This window comes from Mobula birostris, chromosome 2 (assembly GCF_030028105.1).
Source record: "Mobula birostris isolate sMobBir1 chromosome 2, sMobBir1.hap1, whole genome shotgun sequence".
NCBI lineage: Eukaryota > Metazoa > Chordata > Chondrichthyes > Myliobatiformes > Myliobatidae > Mobula > Mobula birostris.
In genome coordinates this window covers 133489450-133510956 of record NC_092371.1, presented here as the reverse complement: position 1 = coordinate 133510956, position 21507 = coordinate 133489450, and the positions used below count along the sequence as shown (strand labels likewise).

General features: G+C 42.2%; 1 protein-coding gene across 1 annotated transcript in view; it reads left to right on the top strand.

The window, feature by feature from the left end:
* The window catches only part of LOC140210901 (dynein axonemal heavy chain 8-like), a 1093299-nt gene that overhangs the window by 765748 nt on the left and 306044 nt on the right, over positions 1-21507 (top strand). Inside the window, exon 57 of the mRNA XM_072280167.1 lies at positions 17538-17660. Within this exon, the coding sequence (XP_072136268.1) occupies positions 17538-17660 (123 nt within the window). The remainder of the gene's footprint in view (positions 1-17537; positions 17661-21507) is intronic.

The window sequence follows — 21507 nt, the reverse complement described above, 5'->3', positions numbered from 1 at the left end:
CATCAGTTCCTCATTAGGACCCTTCCCCTTTTCTCCAGAACATTCTAGCCGTTACCTCATCCCTCCCATATTTAGCTATACCTTGAGCTGCTTCTGCAAGATCAGTGATTGATTATGTTAATCATTGTCCTCTGTTTTCTCCCCCTATTTACCTATCCCTTCATTCCATCATTCCCCCTTTTTTATCACTTTATGATAAACAATTAAACAGGGACTGAGCAAAGCACCATCAATCTCTCCGTGCAAAGTCAGCAGCCAGCATTCAGGCAGGTCATTATCACACAGCAAGCAATAATTATAACAATGAGAATAATCAGCCCATGCAGCAAGAAAGACCCCCATGATCCTCCCTACAACCATTCTAACCAGCCATCCCCCTTCCCTGAACCCTGTCTGAAATCATCCAATTGTTTCTTAATAGACTGAATGGCATGGGTCACGTCGTATGATTCAACAGTGACATGAGTGATACGTTTGTCTCCAACTATTGCGCACACCCCTTCCTGTAGGGCCAACTGATAATCCACAGCATACCTGGTCTGCTGTGCGTAAAGTCGCACTCCACCAATTCTCTGTTAGCAGCCTCCAGACCTTCCATCGTACTGTTCCCCAATGCCGCTAGCCCACAAATGATGTAGTTGCGGTTCATCGTGGCTATGGTTCCTGCTGAACTCCCTAGAGGGAGAGCACTCAGGAACCCATAGCCCACAGAAGAGCCCAGAGTAATGGGACTCCTCCAGTCAGCACAGAATTCTTTACTCACGGCTCGAGCTGTCAGTCGCCATTGAACGTGGGCAGCCTGGGGGCAGGGAACAGAAAGTGGTCCGATCGTTCCTACTGCAAAGAGATTAGGCAGAGTGGTGGCAGCTGTAGTATAAGTGCCATTAAACAATAACACATATCCCCTCTTGGCCCTGTAGCAAATATTTTTGTAACTCACTATTTTATCATACCACGAGTGCTTCTGTAGATTTAGGGAGGAGTATTCAAAAGTCTCTGAACCTGCTGACACATGAGTCCCATTGTAATATCCACACACATACTGAGTTCCCTTAGAGAGGGCCACGCATAGTTCATGGATACATTCACAAGAGAATATTCCCTGGCTTATCCTACATCTGCGGTTCAGACAAGTTTTCTTCAGGCAAGGTATCTCCCTGGGTACCCTGACAAGGACGCACCCCTCCCCTGCTCCCGCAAAACAGAAGGGATAATTCCCATTGCCCTTACCCGCATCCTCATCCCCCACTCTCCAAAGACACTTTCCCCTTACCCCCCTTACATCCTGTCCCTGATCTATCCTCCACTGTTAAGTCATTTTCTGCCAAATTTAGCCCTGATGGGTTAGCAACAAACAATGCTTCTACAGATTGTACCAAAGGATAACGTGCAGTAAGTTACCATGCAAACGCATGTGAGCTTTATAAAATAAATTGTCCTTCAGGCTTAATGCCACAGGGGCAATCATAATAGCGAAAAGTCCAATAACAGTCTTTAGTCTACCTGCGGAGCCCATCGTTTACAATCACTCAGGTGGATCTAGCGGCTGTGCCCTTGAACCTCAACGGCTGTTGGTGTTTGCAAGAGTATCTGGAATGGCCCTTTCCACCAGGGTCCAAGCTTGGGAGGCTCCCAATCCCAGATCAGTACCGAATCTCCAATTTTCAACTCTGGCCATTCTGTTCCCTGACCTCCAGACTCCTTTAGGGTATTCTGCACCTGGGAGTCAAGGAACTTAAGAGAGGATGTTAGTTGGCGAAAGTACTTCTGCAATTCGTCCCCCATAACATTTAGATCAATTTGGGTGGGAGGCTGCATGTCAGCGTCCCACGGGGTCCTTCCGGGGCACCCATAAACAATTTCAGCTGCAGATACCCCTGTAGTGGAATGTGGGGTAATTCTCATATGGTATAAGGCCAGCAGGAAGACCTTCAGCCAACTCAGTCCGGTTTTGGACAGTAACTTAGACAGCTTATTCTTAAGAGTACCGTTGGCCCGTTCCACTATTCCTGCAGCCTTCAGGTGGTAAGCACAATGAAACTGCTGTTCGATGCGCAGCACCTCACATAGCTCTTTATTTATATTTCCTACAAAGTGGGGGCCATTATCTGAACTTATTTGTCTGGGTACTCTGAATCTTGGTATAATTTCTGTAAAAACAACCTTACCACCGTAGAAGCTTTATTATTGGTGGTCGGAAAGGCTTCAATCCACTTACTGAACACATCCACAATTACTAAACAATACTTATAACATTGTGCGTGCGGTAGTTCGCTAAAATCAAGCGAATACATTCAAAAGGACCACTTGGCAAGGGGGTTTTCCCTGGGGCACACTTTATCCCCTTTCCTGTGTTTATCTTTTGGCAAATCAAACAGGCTTTTATTTTTGCCGCAGCAGCCTCCTCCAGCCTGGGGTGCCACCATGTGCGGAGTAAAATATCACTCATTCCCCCCTTACCAAGGTGGGTATCTGTATGCATGCAATCGAGCAACATAGGCAGCAATGCATCGGGAATACAAACTTGGCCAACTCGGGTATGCCAGAGGCCTTTGGACACCGAATGCGTATATCGGTGTGTCTTCCAAAGTTGTTTTTCTGAATCAGGGGCGTCCCCCTGGAGTTTTCGAACTGTGGCCCTGTCTGGAGTGCTCGGTGCTCGTGGTGTTTTAGTCTGGGTGACGGCCAATCGCTCGGCAGTTAAAACTATAAAAGTCTCTTCTTGCGCAGCCTGCTTGGCTGCCAAATTGGCTCTGTTATTTCCTTAAGTCACTGCAGATTCGTCTTTTAGATGAGCCGAGCATTTAATATTGGCTAATTTTCAGGGAGGAGTATGGCTTGACAGAGGTTCCTTACACACATGGCATTCTGGATGGGGGTCCCGGAGGAGGTGAGGAAATGGTTCCGTAGCAGACAGTCATGAGGAGGCTCAGTCAACTCAGCAGGTGCCATCTCTAAAAATGTAGCGGGGTTGATGGTATCACAGTATGCAAAGGTGAGGAGTGGGTTATTAAGTAATGCTATTTCATAACGGCTTAGTCTGGCCTGCGTCAGATGTTGGGTTTGGTAGGTGGTCAGCAGCGCTACAATGGTGTGGGACGAATATACTGTAACTGGCTGTTGGAGAGTGATGTTGGAAGCAGCCGTAACTAGGGAGTAAATGGCCGGGAACGTCTGCGAACAGGGGGTAACCCCTGCGCTACGGGGTCTAACTTAGTGGAATAATAGGCAACAGGCCTGCGCTTATCCCCATGAGTCTGAGTGAGCACTGCAGTGGCGCAGCCATCTAAAACATTTACAAAAAGCTGGAATGGGCAGTCGTAGAGTGGGCAGCCGAGAGCAGGTGCCCTCGAGAGGTATTTCTTCAATTCCTCAAAAGCCTCTCTCTATTGCTCAGTTAGCTCTAGGGGCCCCGTGCTTAGAATCCTTGCCGCGACTGCAGAAATGCTCAACTGCCCTCTTCATGGCCTGCTTATTCCTATCGGGCCAGTCCATATCAGTTCTAATAGCCTTAGACACATCCTCGAGGAGGCACTGCAATATCATCGAATTAAACTGGGGCAAAGTATTGCCGGCATTATAGGCGGCATCTCCAGCGTATGCTGCATAGAGGGAGCAGAAGCGTTCCCAAAAATCGCAGCCGTCCTCTCCCGCCTTCGGGTGGCACTTGAGGACCTTAGCGATATCTACGGGACACTGTAAAGCTTTCCTTAGAGCCTTTTTTATCTTATCCACCTGGTATGCGTGTGGAATCGCGGTGGAGAAGGACTTCCAATTGGCATGATTCCCTATAGCTTCTTTCCATTTCTCCCGCTCATGGGTTGTAAGGGCCATGCAGCGCAAGCTAAAAAGATCCTGGGGAGTTGCATGAAACATTTGGATTGTGCCAACCATATAATCGATAAATCACTCGGGATCATTTTTCCTGTTCAGGGCCTGATTCATGATCATACACATTTCTTGGGGCTTCCAAGGAGTATAAACCTGCATAGTAGCGGCCTGGTCCGGTTGTCCTACCCTGGGATTGGGAACAGTTCTGTTGGGAAACTGCCCCAGGATTCCTCTCCCTCTGGGTTCAGGGACCCATTGTGAATCTTCATCGTCAGTACCTGAGTCATAATCAGTATCGGCCTCGGAGTCTACCAGGGCCCGTCCCCTACCAAAAGGTTTTGTCGCCTCCCAGTCTGGCGCCTATCACTCCCCCTTCGCCGAAGTTGTCCCCTGGTTCGGGAGGCCACTGGGCTTGAGGAGGTTGTATGGGAAGGCGTATTAGACGGGGGCACCGGAGATTGGGCGGCGGTAACGTTATGGGGGGGGGTGACGGTGCCATGGGCTGGAGTTGAACACGGGCAACGGGGATATGCCATACCTTCTCCTCCTCAGTCTCGTTATCATTAAAGAGCATGGGCAGTCCAGACAGGTCAAGAGGTACCTCAGTTTTAATTTTGCCGGCTTCATCATCATTCTTTCGTCTATCCTTAGCCCACCTATCTCTTTTTTTCCTATCCTGTTCTTCCTTATTCTTATCGTGATCCTCACACAGTCCTTTTAATATCTCCCATGGTTTCAAATTTCCTTCATTATCACATACATTAATCCCTCTGCGATGTGTGTTATGCTCCTAACTACTTTGCTTAGATCTGTTATTTAATTCTTCGGCCGTTTTTCTCCGATTGGACATTAAAACCTTTCATTTTTGTCCAGTATTATGCTTCCAAATTGCTTCTTCTACCTTTAGACATTTATCCAAATCCCATGTCCCACCCAGAGGCCAAATTTCATTCCCCAATTTCTTATTTAGGCATGCCGATAACCTTCAGTAATCATTCTCCCTCTCTCTCTGTCATCTTCACAAAGTTTAAACAATGGCGCGTTATTTACAGGCTTATCTAATGTTTGCCCCATGCTCCCTAATCGGGTGGGTCAGCCGCCTCTTTTTCTCACTCCCACTTCAGGGTCCTGACCTTCGCGTGGGGGATTTCCCCTCTTAACAACCGGTCTAAGGCTGGGTGCTGATACTCCAGAGTGCAGATTTACCACTTTATATTCTATAACCCCAATTCCCTGTTAATCTTGTGCCATGTCTCTCTGCACCCACTTCAAGGTCCTGACCTTCGCGTGGGGGATTTCCCCTCTTAACAACTGGTCTAAGGCTGGGTGCTGAGACAGGCAAATTGTCACAAGTATACCCCAAAACGTATTTGCAGCATCCGGATAGATTGCAGAGCAGAGCCACTTCTCCTTTGTTTGGCCAAACGTCTGCTCTGCCCTGTGCTGGTCAATTTGCTGCGCTACATGCCCTGGCCCCCCCTACGCCAATGGAATGGTCACCAGCTCCAGATGTAATAGGTTACTGCCACTAACCCGCTGACCAATTTGCTATAACACACTCAAAGATAAATGTAATAGGTTACTACCAATGATCCGCTGCCCAATTTGTTAGCACTGGCAGGCTTTAATATTCTCAATACTTCGGGGACTCTAACCCCTTACCTTACCTTTGTCGGCAAGGGATCGTCAAGGCGGGCAATTAATGAGAGAGGTTCAAGATGACTCTTACCTTGTAGGCCCACCTGTCTCAGGTCACCGCCACCGATTCAACCTCTGACACCGTCTAACGGAGATTCCTCGTTTTTGGACTCCGGGTTCAGCTCACCAAATTGTCGTACTCGATCGGACCCTATGCAATAGCAATTGTACCACAAATATACTGACACACGTAATTCTTTTCAAACCTTTATTCTCTACTCATAGCATGCTATGGGGGAAGTTACAGACTGATCTCCCAAAAGAGCCAGTCCAGAAACTGCTGCCCCCGAATTACACAATTCTCCACAATTTATAACATTGATCAGGTAGCAGGAAATCTTACGATTACAAGTTTAGACAATATTAGAATCATTTCAGTCACATGCTAAGATACAATTAGATGTAAGATAATCATTGGTCAGTTAGTTATAATTATTTTAAGCCAAAGCTAGCCCATCAGTTCCTCATTAGGACCCTTCCCCCTTTTCTCCAGAACATTCTAGCCGTTACCTCATCCCTCCCATATTTAGCTGTACCTTGAGCTGCTTCTGCAAGATCAGATAATTCCTTATTTGAGCCTTTGCCTATCTTTAGAGAACAATGACTAATACGTGACCGGTTGCTGGGTAAAGCTTCTTTCTGACTTATTCAAACTTGTCCAAAGCAGTAAGCTAAGGCACTTACAAGGTGATTGATCATTGTCCTCTGTTTTTCCTCCTATTTACCTATCCCTTCATTCCATCAAGGGGAGGGACGCTAGCTGGAAGGTGAAGCCAGATGGGTGGGAAAAGTCAAGGGCTGGAGAAGAAGAAACCTAATAGGAGAGGAACGTGGACCAAAGGAGAATAGCATTGGGATCTGATTAGGTTTATCCCATTGAGGCAGGGAAAGCGCAGTAAGATGAAAGAATCATTGCTGACAAGAGATGTGGAATATCTAGTCAAGAGGAAGAAAAAAATGTCCTTAAAGTTTAGGAATCAAGAATCAGACAGGGCTCTGGAGAGTTATAAGGTTGTCAGGGAGAATGTTAAGAAGAGCCAAAAGAGGACATGAGATGGCCTTCGCAAATAGGATTAAGGAAAATCCCAAGGTGTTTCCACGTATGTGAAAAACAGGAGGATGACTGGAGTGAGGAACTGATCAGCGATAAAAGAAGAAACATGTGCCTGGAGTCAGTGGAGGTAGGGGAGGTTCTTAATGAATACTTTGCTTCAGTATTCACCAGTGAAAGATGTCATGGTCCTGACTGAACAGTGGCAGGCATCCAAGTTTCAGCACACCATTTCCCTGTCACTATCTGTTCAAGACTCAGACTGTAAGTTATTGCCTGCCACATTCCTTCATGGAAAAGTCTGTACTTGAAGGCTTCGTGCTGAGCTCTCAGTGCTCAATTGTAGGAGCTCTGTTTCTGGTAGTACTGTTTGTGATTTTGCCTTTGGATTTCATTTGTATTGACTTGTGCATTTCAAGTCTGAGTTAATTCTAGACCTTACTCAGCAATTGGGTTCACCACCGTCCATAGCTCTCTTGTTACAGCATGATTGCGCCATCATGAACCCAGCAAAGTATGACTGACTGTGAACTGAATTGGCCTACTGGGGAGCAACTGTTGGTAGACACAACATGCTTCGAGAGATCCTCACCACCCTCCAGAAAAATTCTGACTCTGGTAGGCAGGATCCAGTTTTGGCCAGAGTGGCTGGCAGTTGTGGGCATATTCAAACTGGAGACTGTCAGTACTCGTGAGAAATGGCTGTACCTACTGGCTCTACAGCAAACAGTATGACAGTAACCCCTAAGTATGCTGAGGATTCCTGGTACAATGCTCCTTGGCCTTCCAGTTACAGCCATTCAAGTTCCTATGGAAACACTGTGAGGTAACCTATGTATCCCGCTCCTTACTGGAAGAAACCTTACCTGGGCTTCTGCACTCTGGGTGAAGGATTCACCTGCCTGTGCTAGTGTAGAACTCTTTGTAGAAACTTAAAGGTGGGTGTTGTACCACCCTGCTGGAGGATATGGGTCCGTGAAAAAGCTCCTCAACTTGCACCAGGGGAATCGGTCTGTGGCTGATTATTCCATAGCGTTTCATACCTTGGCTGCAGAGAGTGGTTGGAATATGGAAGCACTAACCACTTGATTCCATAAGGGATTGAGGGATGAGCTAAAGGATGCCCTTGTGGCTCATGACCTGGTGGAGGATCTCGCGTCGTATGGATATGGCAATTCAACTTGATAACCGATTAATGGAAAGGGGAAGAGATAGATAAAGGGGATTATTCTGAAGAGATTCTTCCTCCTGATTATCTTCTATCTTCTTCTATTCCCTGGGCTAGGACTCCTTCTTGATTGCTGCCAATCCCAACCTCCGAGAAGCCAATGCAAATAGGCTGGACGAGGCTTTCTCGAACTAAAGGAGGGAGTGATGATGCATTTACTGTGAAGAGTCCAGACATGATAGGACCTTTTGTCTCAAGCTGCCAGGAAATTTCTGAGGCTGTCCAGTGTAGGGAGAGCTGTAACAGTTGCTAGCCTCATTCCTGGTTCAGCTCCGTTCAGGGTGGTGCACCCCATGTCACTTTCATGGGGAGACTAAAGACATTCCCTGGATGCCTTAATTGTCTTCAGTGCAGCAAGGGATTTTTTTGGACCTCGGACTGGCCAGAAGATTAAAAATCCCCTTTTCGCATCTCAACCAGCAGCTCATTGCTACGGCACTGGGTAGGAGATCTTTGATGCCGGGGCAGATCGACCACCAAACATCCCTGCTCAAGCTCAACATGTGGAGCCAGCATGTGGAATCAATTCAGCTCCATCTGATTTGCACCCCAGAAGTGCCACTCATTCTGGGTCATCCTTGGCCGTCATCCCACAACCTGAGAGTCATTTGAACATCGTTCTGGGCTGGTCAGACCAGTGGAAAAGAAAATGCCTCCAGAAAGAGCCTAAGACATCTTCAGAGTCACCTCCCAAAATACCTCCAAGAAAATTCCAAGACCACCTCTGACATACCTCCTAAATTACCTGTTGAATCTTCTACCTCTAACCCCAGTTCATCTGATTCATCTAGAGTGCCTCCAGAATATTCAGACCTATTGAAGGTGTTCAGCAAGAAAAAGGCCACCAATACTGGCTCACCATGTTATGACTGTGCCATTGATCTGCTACTGAGTACTTGCCCTCCTCATGGACAGCTCTGTTCTCTATCAGCACCAGAGAGAAAAGCTATGAAGGACTACATCCAAGAAGATCTGGCATCTGAGTTTATTCAATAGTCTACATCTCTCACTGGGGCCAGGTTTTCTTTGTCACTAAGAAGGATGATGGACTGCATAGACCATAGGGGGCTAAATAAGATCACTGTTAAAATCCAGTACCCTCTTCCTCTCATGAGCACAGACTTGGAGATTCTCCAGGGAGCTATAATATTTACCAAATTGTACCTCTGTAGGGCTTACAACCTAATCCGTATTTGTGAGGGAGATGAATGGAAAACGGCATTCAACACTATGAATACCGGATCATGCCTTTCAGGTGATTGAATGCCCCAGCAGTATTTCACAACTTCATCAATTACGTCCTCCGAGAGATGCTACACCTCTTTGTTATTATCTGCCTAGATGATATACTCATTTTCTTGTGGTCCACTCATGAACACACCCTGGCAGGTCTGGCAGGTTCTACAATGGCTTCTCGAATCAACTATTCATCAATCTCAGAAAGAGTGAATTCCATATATACACAGTCTTCTTCCTTGGGTTTGTTGTATCTAATGGCAATCTACAAATAAACTCCGATTTAGAAAACCCAGGCTATGCAGAATTGGCCGTAATCCACCTCCGTGAAATAACTCCAGTAGTTTCTAGCTTTTGCCAACCTTTACAAGCAGTTCATCCACAATTTCAGTTCAGTGGCAACGCCTCCACCACCCTTACCAAGAAAACTACTGGCCCATCTGCTGGACCCCAAAAAGCCGAGACAGCTTTTGCGGCGTTAAAACAAAGGTCCATGTCCACATCTATACTAGCTCCACTGGACATGATCTTGTCTTTCGTGGTGGAGGTTGATGCATCATAGATGAGAGTAGGGGCCACCTTGTCCCAACGACCTGTCTCAGACCACAAATTGCATCCCTGTGTCTTCTACTCAAGACATCTTTCTCCCACGGAATCAAACTATGACATCGGGAATTGTTGGCCATTAAACTGGCACTGTAGGAGTGGAGGCAATGGCTGGAGGAGTCCAAACATTAGTTTGTGGAAAGGACCCAACCACAAAAACGGTGATATGAAGAGACTGAATTCCAGACAGGTATGTTGAACCTTATTCTTTAATAGGTTCAACTTCTTTATTACTTGCTGCCCAGTATCAGATAAATCAAAAACCAGATTTCCTTTCTCGATAGTTTGAAGCACCTAACAGGAAAGTGAACCTTTAAACTAAAATTCACAGCTCTAGAATGGTAGAACGCTGGAACAAAGGCTTGATAGTGCACAGAGCTCAAGAACAACATGGGGCAAACCCAGATAATGGTCCTAACAGATGTATCTTTGTTCTGTTAGTTCAGAGTTGCTTAACTGGGGACATATGTCAAACCTGGCTAAGTATTTGGGCTGGCTTGCACCCGAGAGTTTGTCATAAAACATGGCCAGATGTGATACAGCTGTCCAAGAGTATATCTTGGCATGTGATGTCTGCACATGAAATAAAGAACCCCGAGCACAGTCACAAGGTTTGCTTCACCCTCTCCCCATTTTTACTCACCCTTGGTCTCACATAAAGTCCATAGAAATCACTGTGTCAGTGGCCTTCTGACTTCTCAGGGTAATACAGTAATCACAGTCGTGATAGACCAGTTCTCCAAGGCCTACCACTTTGTACCTCTTCCCAAACTACTATCGGCTTCAGAGACCGCCAAGCTCATGTTACAACACATCTTCAAGATTCATGTTTTCTCCCAGGAGATCATCTCTTTTTTTAACATAATTTTTATTGAGTTTTCAAAGTGAATACAAGAAAAGATAATGTCTACCTTCCCCCCTCCCCTTAACCTTTCCCCCCGATATATATTCCTACCTGAAAAAAAAAGAAAGAAAGAAAGAAAGAAAGAAGAAAAAAAAGAACTGCCTGGATATTGGAAAGTTTCCACATGCTCCATGGGATTCAAAATAAATTTAGTCTATTTATTTATCACTTTCCCCAAGGGACCAAGATCTTTATCATCGGAGCAACTAAATATACCATCCTATCTTTTGTAAATAAGGGCGCCAAATATTCAAAAATGTTTCATATTTATCTCTTAAATTATAAGTAATTTTTTTCAAGTGGAATAGAACTAGCCATTTCATTGTTCCAACGATTCATACTTAAATACGAATCGGATTTCCAAGTAACTGCTATAGCCTTCTTAGCTACTGCCAATGCAATTTTTATGAATTCTTTCTGATATTTATTCAAATTAAGTTTCAGTTTTATCCCTTCAATATCACCTTATAGAAATAATACAGGGTTATGTGGAAGTTGAGTTCCAGTAATTTGTTCCAATAAGACTCTTAAATTTATCCAAAAAGGTTGAATTTTAGAACAAGACCAAGTAGAATGTAAGAAAGTACCAATTTCTTGATTACACCGAAAGCATTGATCAGATAAATTTGAATTTAATCCATTTATTTTTTGTGGTGTAATATATAATTGGTGTAAAAAATTATATTGTACTAATCTAAGTCGAACGTTTATTGTATTTGTCATACTGTCAAGACACAGTCTTGACCAATTAGTTTCATCAATATCAATATTCAGATCCGTTTCCCATTTTTGTTTTGACTTGTGGATTCCTTGTTTAATTGTCTGTTTTTGAATCAAATTATACATACAAGAAATAAATTTTTTAATTTTTCCTTTTTGAATTAAAATTTCAATTTCATTGGGTTTTGGCAAAAACATTGTTTGACCCAGTTTGCCTTTTAAGTAAGCCCTTAACTGAAGGTAACAAAAGAAAGTGTTATTTGATATTTTATATTTATTCTTTAGTTGTTCAAATGACATCAATATACCTCGTTCATGATAGTCTCCTATAGATCTAATCCCTTTTTGGTACCAATTATATAAAAGTTGATTATCCATTGTAAAAGGAATAAGTCTGTTTTGGAACAAAGGTCTCCTTGCTAATAAAGATTTCTTTATTTCATTATCAACATTTATCTTATTCCATAGATCAATCAAATGTTTTAATATAGGGGATTCTTTCTTTTCCCGTATCCATTTAGATTCCCATTTATATATAAAATCTTCAGGTATATTTTCTCCTATCTTATCTAATTCTATTCTAATCCAAGCTGGTTTTCGATCATCAAAGAAAGATGCAATAAATCTAAGTTGATTTGCTTTATAATAATTCTTAAAGTTTGGAAGTTGTAACCCTCCTAACTCAAATTTACATGTCAATTTTTCCAATGATATTCTTGACATCTTACCTTTCCAAAGAAATTTTCTCACACATTTATTTAACTCTTGAAAAAATTTCTGTGACAATCGTATTGGTAATGTTTGAAACAAATAATGTAATCTAGGAAATATATTCATTTTTACAACATTGACTCTACCCGGGGATGTTATTGGTAGTATCATCCATTTGTCAAGATCTTCTTGAATTTTTTTCAATAGTGGTAAATAATTAAATTTATATAAATTCTTTACATCATCATCAAGTCTTATAGCTAAATACTTTATACCATTTACCGGCCATATAAATTGGGTTGCTAATCGACATTGGCTATAGTCTCCTTTAGTAAGAGGTAAAATTTCACTTTTATCCCAATTTATTTTATACCCTGATACTTTCCCATATTCATCCAATCTAGAAGATAATTTATGTAACGAATTCTGTGGGTTTGTTAAGTAAATCAAAACATCATCAGCAAACTGATTAATTTTATATTCCTCCTGATTAACTCTAAAACCCATAATATCTGGATCAATTCTAATTAGTTCTGCTAATGGCTCTATCGCCAGTACAAATAAAGCAGGTGATAATGGACAATCTTGTCTAGTTGACCTTTTTAACTGGAATGGTGTTGAAATTTGAGTATTTGTCACTACCTTAGCATTAGGGTTAGTATTTAAAGTTTTAATCCAGTTTATAAAAGATGTCCCTAACCCATATTTTTCTAATACTTTAAATAAGAAATCCCATTCCAATCTATCAAATGCTTTTTCTGCATCCAAGGCTACTACTATACTCATCTCCTCCCTTTTTTGTACCAAATGAATTATACTGAGTAGCCGAGTTACATTATCTGCCAATTGTCTGTTTTTAATAAATCCTGTTTGATCCATATGTATTAATTTTGGTAAATATTTAGATAATCTATTCAATAAAATTTTTGCTATTATTTTATAATCCGTGTTCAACAAAGAAATGGGCCTGTATGATGCTGGTTTTAAAGGATCTCTGTCTTTTTTTTTTGGCAATATTATTACAATCGCTGTTGAAAAAGATTCTGGGAGTTTATGTATTTTTTCTGCTTGACGTATTAACTCCATAAGGGAGGATATAATAAATCTTTAAACTTTTTATAAAATTCAGGTGGAAAACCATCTTCTCCTGGAGATTTATTACTTTGGAGTGATCCTTAAGCTTCTTCAACCTCTTTTAATGTAAAAGGCATATCTAATCCCTTCTGTTCTTCCAAATTCAATTTTGGAAGAGTTACTTGTGGTAAAAACCTTTCTATCTCATTAACATCATTTTGTGATTCTGATTGATATAATTTAGAATAGAAACTTTTGAAGGTTTCATTAATTTCTAAAGGTTTATAAGTAATTTTATTTGCACTTGTTCTAATTGCATTTGTCGTTTTGGAAGCTTGTTCTGTTTTCAACTTCCAAGCAAGAATTTTATGTGCTCTGTCATCTAACTCATAATACCTTTGCTTAGTTCTTATGATTGCTTTTTCCATTCTGTATATCTGAAGTGTATTATATTGTAACTTCTTATTGACGAGTTGCCTTCGTTTTTCTTCTGTCATATGTCTTTGAGATTCTTTTTCTAATTTTGTAATCTCTTTTTCCAATTGATCTAGTTCTGCCATATATTCTTTCTTAATTTTAGACGTATAGCTTATTATCTGACCCCTCAAATATGCTTTCATCGCATCCCATAGTATAAATTTATCATCCACTGAATCAGAGTTTGTATCCAAAAAAATTGGATCTGTTTTTTCATAAAATCACAAAAATCTTGACGTTTTAATAATGTTGAATTAAATCTCCATCTATAAGCCACTTCTTCCTTATCAGTCATTATTATTGTCATTAATAGAGGAGAATGATCTGACAATATTCTTGCTTTATATTCCATATTTTTCACTCTGTATTGAATATGCATTGATAATAGGAAAAGATCTATCCTTGAATAAGTTTTGTGTCTAGTAGAATAGAACGAATAGTCTCTTTCTTTAAGATTAATTCTTCTCCATAGTTTCCGGGATCCATCTTTGAAAAAATTCTATTGGATTGTGTCCCTCTATACCTTCTTTAAGACCAACAATCTCAATATTATTTCGTCTACTAAAATTTTCCAACACGTCCACTTTCTCCAAGAGTCGATTTCTTTCCATGTTCGAGACAAGCACATCATTTTCTGTTTTTTGCACTCTATCGTTAATATGCTCCATTGTTCTTTCCAACTTTTGAAGTTTCTTATCCATTTTGTCCTGTCTTTTCATAGCTTTATCATAGCATATCTCCATGTATGTAAGCTCTGTTCTTAATTTCCTTAGTTCAGTCGTTACTTGCAATAAAGCCTCTCTTATGTCTCCATCGCATCCTTTACTTCCAGTCTCTTCCAGTTACTTCCTCCTCTTCTTCATCTGTATTCTCTGCGGAATCCAATTCTGACTCTGAGTTACTTTCACTTGCAGTGACCGTCAGTTCTTGTAGTTTGAGTTGTATCGATTTGCACATGCCAACTTCTTTGCGCATGCACAATTCCGGCATCTTCTTCCCAGGGACCGCTACCGCCGCCATTGCTCCCTGTTCTTCTACGCCACGTCATCATGTGACGTCCCCCCAGGAGATCATCTCTGATCGTAGTCCCCAGTTTGCCTCTTGGTTTTGGAGGGCGTTTTGTGAGCTGACTGGGGCCTCTGCCACTCTGTCGTCTAGGTTCCATCTGCGGACCCATGGGCAAACAGAGGAGTCAACTGGGACCTAGAGAGAACACTCCAATGTCTAGCCTCGGGAAAGCTTTCACCTGGAATAACAACCTGGTCTGGGCAGACCTTGCGCACAACACACTTCAGCATTCGTCTATCGGGATGGCCCCTATCAAATGCCAATTTGGATACCATTCTCTGCTGTTCCCAGAACAAGAAGCAGATGCGGGTGTTCCATCAGCAGAACAACTGGTTCGGAGATGTCATCAGAAATGGGTTAAGGCAAGAGAGATGTTGTTGGCCAATTTGCAGCAACAACAAGGCTAACTGCTGGAGAAGGCAGACCAGCACTTCTTCCTGGTCAACAGGTCTGGCTCTCAACTAGAGATCTCTCCATGTGGGTTGAATCCAGAAAATTGGCCCCTCGTTACATCGGTCCATTCAAAATCCTGTGACACGCCAACCTAATAACCTATCGTCTCCAACTCCCCACATTCCATTTATCTCACCTCAAGCCCTTGAGTGACAGCCTCTCGGCTTCGGTTCCCAAACCTCCTCCACCTCCCAGAATTGTTGAGGTACAATCCACCTACACAGTCCGACGACTTTTGGACACTCACATTGTTTGAGGTAAAAGACAGTACCTCATGGATTGGAAGGGATGTGGCCCAGAAGAAAGAAGCTGGATTCCTTCGCAGGACATCCTGGACCCTACCATGATAGAGGATTTTCGCAAGCACCATCCTGATCACCCTGGGCCATCAGTAGCTGGCCATAGGAAGGGGAAGGAAGTTCTGTCATTGTCCCGACCGAGCAGAGGCAGGCATACAAGTTTCGGTGCTCCATTTCCCTGGAGTATGGTTAACTACCACTATCCCTTTAAGACTCAGACTGCCAATTATTGCCTGCCACATTCCTTCATGGAAAGTCTGTACTTAAAGGCTTCATGCTGAGCCCTTAGTGCTCAGTCATAGGAGTTCCACTTCTTAGTCTTCTGTTTGTGATTTCACCTTTTGATTTCGTTTGTGTCTAGACCCTACTCTGCACTTGGGTTCATCACCATCCATAGCTCTCTCAGTACAGAAAGGGTCTTGACAAATGTGACTATAGCATAGAACAGGCTGATGTACTGGAACATGTTGACATTAAGAAAGGAGATAAGCTGGAACTTTTGAAAAACATTAGGATCATAAGTCCTTGGGGCCACATGGGATACACCCCATGTTGCTACGGGAAATGGGGGAAGAGATTGCTGCGCCTTTGATGATCTTTGTGTCCCACTGGTCATAGAAGTAGTACCAGAAGATTGGAAGGTGGTAAATGTTAATCCTTTGCTCAAGAAAGGTAATAAGGACAATCTTGGGAATGATACACCAGTGAGTCTTACTTCAGTGGGGGGCAAACTATTGGAGAGGATCCTTAGATACAGGATTTATGAGTATTTGGAGAAGCATAGTCTGATTATAGATAGTCAGTATGGCTTTGAGAGGGGTAGGTCATGCCTCATGAGCCTGACTGAATTCTTTGAGGAAGTGACAAAACAAATTGAAGTAGAACAGTGGATGTGGTATATATGGATTTTAGTAAGCCTTCAATAACGTTCCCCATGGTAAACTCATTCTGAAAGTCAGGAGGCATGGGATCCAGGGCACCCACAGGGTGTTCCACAGAGATCTGTCTGGAACCTCAGCTCTTTATGATTTTTATAAATGACTTGGATGAGGAAGTGGAATGGTGGGTTAATAAGTCTGCAGATGACACAAGTTGTGGATAGTTTAGAAGGTTTTGTAGGTTACAATGTAACACTGAGAACTTGCAGACCTAGGCTGAGAAATGGCAGATGGAGTCAATCCAGAAAAGAGTGAAGTGATACACTTTGGAGGTCAAACTTGAAAGCAGAGAACTGTGTTAATGCCAAGATTCTTAGTGTGGAAGAAGAAAGGGATCTTGGAGTCCACCTCCATAGAGTCCTCAAAGTTGCTGTGCAAGTTAATAAGGTGGCTAAGAAGGCATATGGTGTGTTGGGCTTCATTAATCAGTGGATTAAATTCAAGAGCCACAGCTCTAAGACTCTGGTTAGTCCTCGCTTAGTGGTGTGTTCTGATGGCTTCATTATAAGAAGGAGGTGAAAGCTTTAGTGAGGGTGCAGAGTAAATGTACTGGGATACTACCTAGTTTGGAGAACATGTCTTAGGATATGTTGAGCGAGCGTAGGTTTTTCTCTTTGGAGTGATAAGAGGTGATTTAATAGAGCTGTAAAGATGATAAGAGGCATAGATTGGGTAGACAGAGAGACTTTTTCCCAGAATGGAAATGGTCAACATTAGCATAATCTTAAGACATTGGAGTAAAGTATAGTTGGGGTTGTCAGGGATAGGTTTCTACATAGTGGTAAATGCATGGAACAAACTGCTAGGGATAGTGGTAGAGGTGTGTGCATTAGGAATACTTAGATAAGCAAATGGATGAAAGGAAAATAGAGGGCTATACAAGAGGGAAGTATTAGATTGATCTTCAAATGTCAACAGAACATTGTGAGCTGAATTACCTGTACTATGCTGTACTGTTCTTTGCTGTGCTATCCTATGTTCTGTGTAAGGGTCAGAAGGAAAGAAAAATTGAAAGTAATAAAGTAATCAAATTTCTGCCTCTGGATCTAAAGTTGTGGAGATCTAACACCACTTTTAAAATAGATGGATGGAACAAAATGCATAATTTCTTGAGTGATAAAGAGAAATTAATATTTAATATTGAATACTGTTGTCTATTAATTTATAGACTGCAACCTTTTAAAATGGCATTTGATTGTCAGTTGCTAAATATAAGTGTGAATGTGTGTATATATCTTTGTAGAGAACTGTTGAAAGTTATGTGGAGAAACGTGTAGGAAGTACCTATGGACCTCCAAGTGGACGGAAAATGACAATATTTATTGATGATATCAACATGCCAACTATTAATGAATGGGGAGATCAGGTAAAATTAGTAATTAATTGACATATTTTAACCATGGCCCTTATCGGTTTTATTTGTTTACCAGATGGTCTCTGGTCTCTAATATGGCAAATATATTTGCATATATTTTTGGGTTAAGTCTCTTTCACATGCTCTTTGAAGATGGCAAATTCAATATCAGACATTTTAAAATGCCTACTTCTTTTCCTCAGTGAAGATGCTCCCACAATGAGCATTGGATCCTTAAGTGAATCTGAGCCATGTTTAGGCCTGCTTGTATTCTACCGTTGCGGCAAGATTTTGTTTATGAAAGCCCATAAATTATTTACTGCTTATTTAAATCTGGTATAGAGAATGGTCTAAACGTGTATTTAATTGGTCATAAATTGTATGTTTCTCTAATTAAGCAATGTATTAATTTCTTCAATGATCACAAACAATACAAGACACTTCTGGGATATGAAGTTTAATATGCAAGCGTAAATATACATTTAAGATCTTGGTGAGCTGTGTGGTATGACTTTTCATATATTGTTCTGAATATCAACTGTAATCTTGATGAAACCCTGCCCCCCCCCGCCCTCGTTGCAGATAATACTCTACCTATATTGTTAGAGAGACTATGCCATGAACAATGCCAGACAGTATAATACTTATACCAAGTGAAAGACTTCAAAGATGCCCACATTATTTATGACTGGTTGGCCTGACTACTGCTCAATCTGTTTTGTTATTTTCTTCAAATTGGTCCTTGAATGCCATCAGGAACTGAAATGCTGCTACAAAATCAGTGATAAAGATCTCAGAGTCATAGAACACTACAGCACAGAAACAGGCCCTTTAGCCCATCTAGTTCATGCCAAACCATTAATCTGCCTAGTCCCATGAACCTGCACTTGAACTATAGCCCTTCATACCCCTCCCATCCATGTACCCATGGAGTATTTGTTGCCACCTACAGCTGTGGAGGCCAGGTCGTTGGGTGTATTTAAGACAGAGGTTGATAGGTTCTTGATTGGACATAGTATCAAAGGTTTTGGAGAGAAGGCCGGGAAACGGGGTTGAGGGGAAGGGGAAAAAAAGGATCAGCCTTGATTGGATGGTGGAACTGACTTGATGGGCCAAATGGCCTATTCTGCTCTAATTCTGGCGGCCTTATTCAGATTTCTCTTGTGTAGAAATGGACCTCGTATCTACCATTTGCACTTGGCAGCTCATTTCATACTCTTACCACTGTCTGAGTGAAGAAGTTCCCCCTCGTGTTCCCCTAAACATCTTACCTTTCACCCTTAACCAATGACCTCTAGTTGCAGTCTCACCCAACCTCAGTGGGGGGAAAAAGCTTGCTTGCATTTACCTTATCAATACCCCTCATAATTTTGTATACTTCTATCAAATTTCCCCTTATCTTCTACATTCTAAGGAATAAAGTCATAATGTATTCATCCTTGCCCTATAATTCAAGTCCTCAAGTTCCAATAACATCCTTTACAGTTTTCAATCTTAGTTACATCTTTCTTGTAGGTAGATAACCACAACTGCACCCAATATTCCAAATTAGACCTCACCAACATCTTATGCAACTTCAACATAATATCCCAACTCCTGTACTCAATATCTTGATCTATGAAGGTTAATGTGGCAAAAGCTTTATTTACGACCCTATCTACCTGTGACACCACTTTCAAGGAATTATGGATCTGTATTCCCAAATCCTTCTGCTGCACTCCTCAGTGCCCTGCTGTCACCATATAAGACCTACTCTGGTTGGTCCTCTCAACATGCAACACCTGACACTTGTCTGCATTAAATTCCATCTTCCATTTTTCCAGCTGGTCCAGATCCTGCTGCAAGCTTTGGTAGTATTCCTTGATGTCCATTACACCCCCAATCTTGGTGACATCTACAAACTTGCTAATCCAGTTTACCGCATTATCATCCAGATCACTGATCTAGATGACAAACAATGAACCCAGCAGCAATACCTGCAGCACACCACTAGTCATAGGCCTCCAGTCAGAGGCAACCATCTACAACCACTCTCTGGCTTCTCCCACAAAGCCAGTGTCTAATCTAATTTAATACCTCATCTTGAATGCCAAATGACTGAACCTTCTTGATCAACCTTCCATGTGGGACCTTGTCAAAGGCCTTGCTAAAGTAAATGTAGACAATATCTACTGCCTTGCCTTTATCAAGTTTCCTGGTAACTTCCTCGAAAAATTCTAAGATTGATTAGACACGATGTACCATGCACAAAGCCATGTTTACTATCCCTAATCAGCCCTAAGGTAGATTTTATATATATATCTAGTCTTGTGTGTTGGCACATGGCCAAGTGATTAAGGCGTTCGTCTAGTAATTTGAAGGTTGCTAGTTCAGGCCTTGGCTGATGCAGCGTGTGTGTCCTTGAGCAAGGCACTTAACCACACATTGCTCTGCGACAACACTGGTGCCAAGCTGTATGAGTCCTAATGCCTTTCCCTTGGACAACATCGATGGCGTGGAGAGGGGAGACTTGCAGCATGGGCAACTGCTGGTCTTCCATACAACCTTGCCCAGACCTGCACCCTGGAAACCTTCCAAGGCACAAATCCATGGTCTCATGAGACTAACAGATGCCTATATAATCTAGTCTTATATACTTACATATCCAGTCCCTTAGAATGCCTTCCAATAACTTACCTACTACTGGTATCAGGCTCACCAGCCTATAATTTCACAGCTTTCTCTTGCAGCCTTTCTTAAACAACGGAACAACATTAACAACCCTACGACAGTTCGTCCATGGCAAAGGATGTATTAAGTATTTCTGCTAGGGTCCTTGCAATTTCTGCACTAGACTGCCACAGGATCTGAGGGAATGTCTTGTCAAGCCCTGGGGATTTATTTACCCTAATTTGCCTCAAGACAGCAAACACCTCCTCTTCTGTAATCTACATAGGGTCCATGACCTTGCTGCTTCATTGCCTCACATCTTGAGGATCCTGCAGAGAAAACTCTTTAAATGGTGCCTCACAGACTGCCTCATGACCTCTACATGACAGGAAATGCAGTAAATCCACCATAATTAGAACCTGTGAAGAGACTCTTGGTGTCTCTCCCAGATTTTGATGAGAATAATCAGAACTTCCAGGAATATAAGCAGGAAGAGAAGATATCAGTGCGCCACGCGCGCGCAACTCTCCGATGAAAATGATATTGTCTCTGTTAAATAGGGGCCATGGACAATTCTGATTTGATGGAGACGGACGTGAAAGCACAGAGGAACATCTGGAGAAATTTCTGAAATGCCCATTCATTGCTGTTGTTACTGCACGATCGAGAATCTCCGGAGGGTAGGCCCCAAAATCCCCGCCTTTGCCTGCTGATGGTGACCGAGATTGAGGTTGAATCGTTCGGATAGAGATGGCACTCGGTACTCGGTGTCAGAGGGCCGATCGGAGGCTCGAAGTTTTCAGACGACTGTGGTCGGACATGGCAGGGAGAGTTTTCTTCCTTCTCCCAACTGCGTGAGATGTGGGACATTCGAGAGACTTTGAACTTTTTACTGTGCCATGGTCTGTTCTTCATCAAGTTATGGTATTGTTGCACTGTTGTAACTATATGTTGTAATTATGTGGGTTTGTTAGTTTTTTCAGTCTTGGTCTGTCCTGTGTTTTGTGATATCACACCGGAGGAATAATGTATCATCTCTTAATGCATGCATTACTAAATGACAATAAAAGAGGACTGCGTGTCCTCATAATCTATTTCATCATAAGTACAAGACATTCTTAGAAAGAAAATTACACCATGACTAAAGGAATGAGAAATAGCTCAACAGGAAAAAATCTGCAAATGCTGGAAATCCAGAGCAACACACACA